Genomic DNA, 9,663 nt, shown 5'->3' with positions numbered 1-9,663 from the left:
TCGCTTTGTCGCGCGTGCTCTCAGTTCGAAAGCGTCTCGCAACACGGGAACGGTGTATCACTGCGACCGCACGATGTACATAACGCATACGTGCCCCATGCGCGCGCACGCACGACTAACGTACACGTACACGCACATGCAAGTCCGCACAGCCCGCTAGAAGAGACGCGACGGTGATGCGAGAGATCGAACGAAGCCGGGAAACGAGAGACGGGCGAGGAGAGTGGGAGCGGATTGAACTTACTGTCGTGTAAACACGAGCAAGTTCGGAAATGTGACTCGTGGATTTCGCACGCGCTGCACGACTACACGCAGATGAGTCGACGGAGTATACTCGTCGTCCCTCACCTCTCTCCCTCACTCCGTGCCTATCTTCGTTACGCTCTGTCTCGCTCGCTCGCCGCTCGCCGCTCCCTTCACACCGTTCCTCCCTATCGCTCGATCTCTCGCAGTATCGATGCGCCATCCTCGTCCCTCGCACCGGCCGGGAACAGTGCGCGCGCATCGCCGCTTGTTATGCCAGTGCCGTTACGAGTGGCTCGAAAAACGAAGGGGCGAGTGAAACCCTCTACGTCCCCGTAGTTGCGTGATGATTTTCTCTGTTGTCCAATGTAGATTAACTTTAATCTCAGTTTAATTTACTCTTTATCTTTTTTTAATTCGAAGAACTGGAGAAAGATGAAAAGTTAGTAGAACCGGATTAAAATTAAACTGCATTGAACATGTATCATCGATACGAACAAGTGGCTGCGTTTAGCAGAAAAAGCAGTTTTATAACTGTCGTAAGATTCTTTATGACTGACTCCTGTCTGTAGTTCCTCATTGGAGAGAGATTAAATGTATTTATATCCTCTAAAAATTTTGAAGTGAATCTCACTTTTTTTCAAAACTCAATTTTCATTCTTTAGAGTGAAATTCTACTCCAAAGAATTTAAAGATTAAATATTAAAGAATTTTATCATAGCTGCAAAGCATAACTTTTGCATAATATAATCATTCTTTTTAATTATATTTTTCTAGTCTAAAAGGAAATCAACGGCGGTACTTTCATTTTAATTTTAAATGAATATTTAAATGCAATAAAATCTTACATTTTCTAGATATTAGGTGTTGGAATTAATTCGTAGCGTTTTTAATGAAAGAATGTTATTTATTTCACATGAGCATTAAAAAAATACATTAATGAAAGTATTTCCCATCACTTGTAAAACGCTACGAATTAATTCCAACACCTAATATATATGTGATACTATCTTGCAAAACTGCTTTTTTCTGCTGAACGCAGCAGAAAAATGTTCCACATATGGATCGTAATTTGAAAAAATTGTTTATTCAAGATTGCTTTAATAACCGTTTCTTTCCTTTATGTATAATCTTCTCGATGTAATCATGCTTGTTGCTACCGCATTTTCGCGAAAATATTCATCGAAAATATGTCATATACGTAGAGAATACAATTGATTCCATTTTGAGTTTATATTAATTAACTTCCATTTAGATTTGTGTTAGATTTTAAATCGGAAAGACGAACCATTACTTTTTGCTACGTTGAAAAATTCAATTGACAAGACTTTATTTTATCTTCAAGAGCCTACCTTTTGTCTGAAGATATTCTGACGCTACCTATTTTTCGTACATTGTCCTGCAGAGCAAGTTTTCTAACAAGTAGTATTCATTTCTATGAAAGTCGACACAGGAAGAATTAAGAATCCTGATACCTGAACTAAACGGTCCAGTCGAGCTTGTATTGGATTTGAAAATATTACGCTGCAAAAAATTATAAATTCGCTTAAAATCGAATTACAAATACATTAATATATGAAATATCAGCAACTTGTTAAACTTGTAAAAATTAATCGCTCTTTCTGACATTAGATAAATTTCTTCGCTTATGATATATACATGCATTGTTAGCCTATGTGACAGTTTATCATTTTATTTTTTGCGCGAAGGAATGTAATTACAATATTTTTACAATGATATATAATATTTTAACAAATTAGTAAATTACAATATTTTAGCTCCTGCCGACCTTGCGTTGTAGTCTCGGCCATGTTATTGACAACGGTAATACATATCGGCGTGCGAGGTAAATAAAGCGTACTATCTCGTCGAGTGGAGACTGGAGAGCCGCCGAGCGGATTGGCGGAGCGCGCGTTTTCCGCGCGCCGGGATACTTCTTCCCGTGTAAGCGGATTCTTTGCGAATCATCGTCGTCGTCGTCAATGAAGCGCCAACGAGCGACATATCGCCGCTTTGTCGCAACTTGTCGTATGGAATATCGTTGTTGTTAAAAAAATGCGCTATGCGCGATATTGGGATAGGTCGATACTTCGAATTTGTGATAAAAGGCGCAGGCGTAAAACAAGCGAGAAATTCTATCCCGCGCGATGACACGCCGACAACACGTTGTCGAATAAAGGACGAAGCTGTCCTAAAAAGGACTCGCGCGGCAGGATGGTAGGCGGAGGGGTGGAAAAAGGGCGCACAACTCTCGCTCTCGCGCCCGCTCGTGGTACGCCACTGGCTGCAACTCTGCGTCCGATTGGTCGCCGGCCAATGCACGAACACACACATACACATAGAGTCGTAATACGCCGGTGTGCACTGGCGTGCACACACCAGCAAGTACTATCGGCGTGCGTACATCGACAATCCCTGGAGCGGGGTAGGAGGACGCGGGGAAGAGAAGCGCGATGCAAGGATCCGATTATGCCCGAACGTCGGCGGACGTGTCCGACGCGGAATAGTCGACAATTGACGCGATAGAGAGTTTGGCGAGAAGGTAGCGGCATATCGGGCAGGGGAGGGGAACGAGAGGAGACACGCTGTTCTCTCGGGTGAACCGCTTCCCCCTTTTTCAATTTTATCATACGATCGACGTTGCGACTCATACGTTGCTATGCAAAATTAGACGAAATCTTCTATAATTTTGTCATAGCTTTCTCTCTCTCTCTCTCTCTCTCTCTCTCTCTCTCTCTCTCTCTCTTTCTTTCGTTGCTCGGAATTCGAGATAAATTGCGCGAGGCAACGTTAACCGATGAGAACTGTAGAACATTAATCATGAGGCACTTGTCTCGGAATTCGCGAACAAAACGTGCGAAAATGTTTAATGCAATACTCGCGATTCTTTGTTGCTGTCGAGCATTTATATATCTTTCTAAGTGCATTTATCAGAATAAATTTCTCGATGTTTAGATCTCGTACCAATGGATGGCCCAGGCACGGTTACATGGGAGGAATTTCTCGAGAATGCAGAAAGGTTTCTTGTTGTTTCAGACAAGATATCGGACGGATGGAAGCTCTACGGGAACAAGGTACATCGTGTACCATCGAGTCACTTATTCGCGCGAATTACGTGCAGATCGAACGGACGCATAAAGTATGCAAATTGAATCATTCGATTAACATTATTAATGGATTTCACAATTATGCAGTCTATTCAACCGCTGTTTATTGTATAAACATGCGAAAACTTTGTAAAAATTTTACAAATTAGTATTTTAAAATTTTGCAATTTTTAAGTACAATTTTGTAAGATCTAAATGCTTAAAATGTGATATCGTTTGCGAACTCTTTTAGGAGAAGTTATTAATGATTACTTAAAAATATCTATTGCATACCCACAGCATCATCGCTTATTATATTTAAGACAAAAAAATATGTAGATCTGAAAATAATTTTGTTGGACTATTAAAATAATCATACAAAATGCATAAACGTATAATAAGCGATTCTGCAAAAAATTTTGACATTTTCAACAAAATTATTTTTAGATCTAAATTTTTAGATGCTTTAGTAAAATCGTTTTTTTCTATGTAAGCAAAACAACAGGTTATGATAATATACATACATGTTATGATAACATCAAAACAACATTTTTTATTTTTAAAAAAGCAATTTTTAATAATTATTTCGGAGCCATTTAGATGCCATTTAGAGCCATTTTGATATTATCATGACTTTTTGTTCTACTTCTCAAAGAACATATCAAGAATAACTTTATTTTGCCAAAAGTTAAAATATAATGATATCAAAGTTTGACTGTTTATTAATATTAATAATCAAAATAAGTTCATTTTGATTTTTTGAGTTAACTTTTGTGTGTTCCTTGGATTGAGTACTGAACGACATTTGACATTATAATTTTCATGTTTTTATCCATGATATGTATATTTATGTATAGGATATTCCTGGACAAGCTTATCTAGTTAGAAGAGCCAAGTGCTTCGTTCCAAGCGACACAACCGCAAGAAAGGACTGCTCGACCGACGACGATAACGATACCCAGGAGTTGCAAGTGAGATTTCGGCTAGATCCGCATGAGGCTGTTTCCACAAGCGAAATGCCTTTTATTATCGAGCATCACATTTTGTGGTCTATCAGCTATAGCGTCCCAGTTCTCTTCTTCAATGGTTGGAAATCAGGTAATCCCAAACAACTTATAAAATATTTGACAAAAATCCATTATCTGCTTCTTCGTAGAAAAGGATTCGTAGAAAAGAAAGTTTATACCACAAAAATTAAGTTAAGAGTTTTCTGAAAGGACACGGCAAGGGGCACCTTCTTGAAATTTTGTTTATGGGAATGTGCACAGCTTGAAATTGCGGTTGTCGGCTACTGTACATTGGTGCTACCCTGCCTCGCATGCATCGTTTTATTGATTATAAACGCAAACGTGTCCGACTATTTCAATATTCGCGCAGATATGTCGACGGTATTAATTAATCCCGGTAACGCGTTTCGGTGGAGCGGAAATGCGTCATGTCGTTTAGATTAATTAACACTGATCACCTTTTGCGTATTCATTATTGCGGGGAGAGACAATTGTCGTGAGACACGCGCATTCTTTTTTTACAACATTTTGTTCCTCTTTATTTTTTAGATTTCCCCGGGATTAACCCAGTGAGCGTAAATGAGGCTCAAACGGTCCATGGTTACAAATTAAATTACACGGAATTATCGCAAGCGATTCACCCTATCGTCGGCACGCCATTCCTGCAATTACATCCGTGTCTATCCCAAGGGTTGTTGCGGACCATGTCAAAGAGGTGAGGAACAGCAGGAAAATTAAGGGAAGAAATGAGAGCTGCGTCAAAGGAACTTTACACCCTTTTGAATAATTCTCATTATTCATCGTGACATAATTTTATAATTGCAGCAAGAATAAACTCGTCAGCTGGCTGAGCTGCGTGGCATCCACGGCCCTAAATCTCAAAATACATCCGGAGTATTTCAAATTGACTCACTGAAGCTCAGAACGAATATTCGAAGGAACAATTCAATGGAAACATAATAGTTTAGATTTTGTAAACCAGTAATGTGCAACCAGTATTCTTAATTTTCCAAAAAAATAAAATCAGAAAAAAATCTGATTTATTTTATTTACATAAAATGGAGAAAATGATTTTATATTTTTGATTTCCATACAACACATTTTATCCAAGAGACATCTTGAGATATTCAGAGAGATGTTCTCTGGACGTCATTAAGACATATCTTGGAGGTCTGTGCTATATCATCGTGTCGCAAAAAATTAACAGACGGGCCACATGCAGGCCACAAAAGTTGCGCATCACTGCTGTATAACCATTTCTGCGAGCATTGTTTTTTGTATTCCAACTTTACTGAAAGGAGAAAAATACTAGTCTGTTTTCTAAACTAGTACTACACTTTTGGAACTTAAAGTAAAATAGATATATATGTTTATTTGACGAAAGCGAGAAAGAAAGTTCTAGTACTCTCTATATAAAACAGACCTATATTTTATTTTTGTAAGCCCGTCGTTTAACCGATGACTCATACGTCAAAGAGACTTTCCTGTAAGTAATAAGCATGTTTCAAGAGATCGCCCTGCGTGCGGGAGCGTCTCCGTTCGATTGATCCGCGAATAATTCTAGTCACGAATATTCGATGGTGACGACGATTCGAGTGGAATTCGTTCGCGGTCGACAACGGCATGGCGGATTTAGCGTTGACCCATGGTGGGCCGAGCAAATTGCTCGCAATTGGGCGGCATTTCGAGTGCGCGCGCGAGAGGGGAAGCGGAGGGCAAAAAAGGTTGGAGCGTGGAAAAGAGAGCACGCAATTAATGCGACCGCGCGCGCGCGGCAATTAGTCCGCACAAGGACGTATTTGCGTGCGGCCCCGGGAATATTCGTTCACGACGAATGCGCAGTTTTCGTATGCGCGCAAGTACGTACAGTCGGCTGCGTTAACGATATCCGGTACAGGGCGGTTAACGCCACTTCTCGCCAATTTTATTTATGCTGTTCGCGAACGCGGGCAATGATCATCGAACCGTACAATTAACTGTATAATAAACGAAATGTAAATCTGAGGAAAAGTTTGTCCAAATGTAAAAGAATAAGAGACTGAAGATGTTACTGATGACACCATCATTAACACTGTTAATACTAAAGAAGTAGGTATCCCAAGCAGAATAATAATTAAGTCACGATAATTTCAAACTGATGTTAAAATGACGTTACAATGATTGAAAAATGATATTTAATAATTATTCTGGAATCATTTTGACATCATTTTGATATTATAATGACTTGTTCTGCTGGGTATCGAGCGGTCACATTATTGACCGTTCCTATTTTTTAGATTATATTTCCGTATAAAAAAATAGGATTCTAAAATTTGTTAATTTTTTAATAATAATTATGCTTTTTATAACAAACTGTTTGGTTTTTCATCACTTTCTTTATTTTTATAGTATTTTACTAAAGGCGCCTCCAGACGATATGTCCAATGTATAGATCAACTTTGTACACGTCGCTAAATATTGATTACATTCGATATGAATAATTATATATGTCATTTATGTGTATAATATTTGTTAATATTGGCATATACGTCTGGAGGTGCCTTAAGAAGTGTTAGTGGCCAAAGAAAAAGTCAACAAAAAATGAAAATGACTTAATTTTGATTCTTATAAGATTCTTATAAGTCAGAAAAAAATTTTATCAGAAAGTAATCACTTAATGTAATTGTGGGACAGAATTTCCGAAATCCTTATAAAATTTGTAATGAAATCCCGATATATAATTACATATGCAATTATGAAAAATAATTGTATGATATTAGATAAAAATTAATTATTATACTAAATATGACTTTATGCATAGTGAAGAAAATTATTTGTCATTAAATGAAATCATGTAATCTGTGGGATAATATTTCAGCTAGTGGTGACTCCTTTGAAATTTTATAACCAAAAATCATCAAATCATCAGTTTGACTTTCATGACGTAAAAATAAAGTCATTTTCTTGCAATGTTCCTTGAGTGCTTCTAATATTGGTGACACAGTTGATTGTAAGGCAACGCACCCATCCTCACGAACTCGCGCTCGTATATGCGCGTATTTCGCGTCGTCGCACGCGCGCCAGCGGTTCTCAACCCCGCTGAGCCGCCGCTCGATGGACACTTAATAATCCCGTTAGCCCCGTCCTCCGGGTTCGACCCGTGCGTGTGACGAGTGTCCGCCTCATGATACACGTGCCGCTTTAAATTACGCTAGCAAATGTACGATGTTATTCATGTGCGACCTCCATTCGGCTAGCTCTCGCAAAAACAAAATGTCGAGGTTCCTCTTTATTCTCAGCAGCGGAAAGAAGGGAATGGGAGGGCTGAAAGTGTGTTTCGACTGAATGGGGCAACTCGATCTGTTCGATACTCGTCGGGAGAATAATCGAAGTAGCCTTTGTATGTAACGTGGTCGCGAATCGCGGGGAACGCACCAACTTCCCATTTGTCAGACTTAAATGATGCTTGTTAATGTCGACTAGATATTTCCGTTATCATGAACTGAAAGATCAGATTACTCCCGTTAAAAAGAACAGTCATCTCGTCTTCGTGCAGTTATTAAATACCATTTATTGAATATTATTTATTTATATTTATATATGACTTTTTTAAATAATGAATTGATATTTATCAAACCGACTTTACTTTATCGTGAAAAATTATTATGTTGCAATAAATTATTTAAAAATGTAATATTAATGTTAAATATGTAGATAATTAACAATTCGTTATGCTAGTTTATACTAATGTTTGTATAATAATTTCTATATAAATATAATAAATAGATATATTTTTTAAATATATACTAATATATTCAGGAATCTTTTCGTGCATCTTTTCATTTGCATAAAATTACTTTTTTGAAATTAACAAGCAATATGAAGATCAATTATTCCTATGCAAATCGACAAAATACAGATTATTGAGTAATAATGAGAAATTGTTTACATTATGAAATTTCCAATTCTCTCTCTCGATAATGCAGCGCGATGATATTTATTGCGAAATGAATATTTATTAATTTTATCTTTTGAAGTCTAATATCATATTCGATATTCGAGTCGTCAATGCACAAGATAAAGTCTTTTTAAGATCATGCATATTTTTTTGATATTTTCTTCTTATCATCTTTGATAAATCTTTGCTGTATTTTAAATGACTTTTAGAGAAGTTTTAAAAATATTTGTTTACGTTATCGTTATCGTTATTATTCAATATCATCAAAGCCGTCTATTTCAGCTACAAGGAAAGGACGGTTTTGCTGAAATATAAAAAAATTTAGTTAGATACAGATTTGAAAAAATAATTTTTTTTGGATCATTAAAATAATTATGTAGAATGCTCAAACTGATTGCTACTGTTACTAGAATATTAAAAAGTTTATTCATCTTGCTTGACATTCCAACGTAATTATTTTTAAGGCCTAATAAAATTACTTTCAGATTTAGCTAAATTTTAGATGCTACAACAAAATCGTTTTTTTTCCCTATATCATAAAATTCATGAATTACGCATACAAATTAGTCTCTCTCTCTCTCTCTCTCTCTCTCTCTCTCTCTCAGCCTCTCTCCCTCTCGATCTTTCTTAATATAGTTTGTATTTCTCAATTATAAATTCTAATTAATTTATGTTATATTATTTTTTATATAATATATTTTTTCTATTATATTTTCTATTCTATTATGATTTAAATATTTTACTATCTTTTTCTATTATTTGTTTTTCTTATTTTTATTGCTTTCTGTTAATTCTTTATCACTTTTTTGAATGTGTTTCTTAATATTCTTTATATTTTCATTATTTTTTTAAATCATGTATTATTTTTAATGTTTAAGAGAAATTCTAAAGCACCTAGTAAATATAACGATATCTATAATATTTCTCTCTCTCTCTCTCTCTCTCTCTCTCTCTCTCTTTCTCTCTCTCTTATCGCATCAAGATACAAATATAGCAAATATAGCAAACAGCGGAGCGAGTGTGATCCATCGAGGCAAGAAAGCTGTCGCTGGCTCCACCTACGAAGACACGTCGAGTCGAGGAGAGAGAGAAGCTCGTTTCCCCGTCACCCGCGCTTTTCGAACTCGCGCGGGCTCAAGCTTGAATTACCCTCGTACTATCGGTAGCGGTTCGCGATTACGCGGCTCACGGCTGTGCCTCACGTGCAAGTCGTGCAACAGGAGTGTAGCGTCGCGTCACATTGCGTCGCACCGTGGCATCACGTAGCCAGATAGACCCGCTGCCGGATATGGCAATTCTCTTCGTCCTACAGATGTACGTGCGATATCGTCAAATACCGCAAAGGCGAAACGGGTTTCTGCATAGCGTCTCTCATAAAGTGGAAGCGAAA

General features: G+C 37.3%; 2 protein-coding genes and 1 long non-coding RNA gene across 4 annotated transcripts in view; 2 read left to right on the top strand and 1 right to left on the bottom strand.

Moving 5' to 3' along the window:
* The first annotated feature begins 564 nt into the window (after positions 1 to 564).
* Positions 565 to 6,688, top strand: Atg10 (Autophagy-related 10). Of its 2 annotated transcripts, none has more exons than XM_011070173.2 (5): positions 565 to 685; positions 3,199 to 3,317; positions 4,187 to 4,427; positions 4,886 to 5,051; positions 5,162 to 6,688. In XM_011070173.2, the coding sequence occupies exons 1-5, from the start codon at positions 679 to 681 to the stop codon at positions 5,250 to 5,252; spliced, it is 624 nt and encodes a 207-aa protein (XP_011068475.1). In that variant the 5' UTR covers positions 565 to 678; the 3' UTR covers positions 5,253 to 6,688. The 2 variants fall into 2 exon arrangements, with proteins under 2 accessions (XP_011068475.1, XP_087264010.1); XM_087407884.1 differs by lacking the exon at positions 565 to 685 and adding an exon at positions 2,705 to 2,840.
* Positions 1,130 to 2,365, bottom strand: LOC105154558 (uncharacterized). The gene is made up of 2 exons (XR_847205.2): positions 2,012 to 2,365; positions 1,130 to 1,767 (listed from the first exon to the last, which is right to left on the bottom strand). It is a non-coding gene; the product is annotated as an uncharacterized LOC105154558 (long non-coding RNA).
* LOC105154556 (excitatory amino acid transporter 1) overlaps positions 6,284 to 9,663 on the top strand; it is a 27,172-nt gene continuing 23,792 nt past the window's right edge. The window contains exon 1 of the mRNA XM_087407850.1: positions 6,284 to 6,424. The gene's annotated coding sequence lies outside the window, so the exon portion shown is untranslated. The remainder of the gene's footprint in view (positions 6,425 to 9,663) is intronic.

Source organism: Acromyrmex echinatior, chromosome 7, assembly GCF_024713525.1.
Source record: "Acromyrmex echinatior isolate Ae372 chromosome 7, ASM2471352v2, whole genome shotgun sequence".
NCBI lineage: Eukaryota > Metazoa > Arthropoda > Insecta > Hymenoptera > Formicidae > Acromyrmex > Acromyrmex echinatior.
This window is presented reverse-complemented; position numbering and strand designations above follow the sequence as displayed.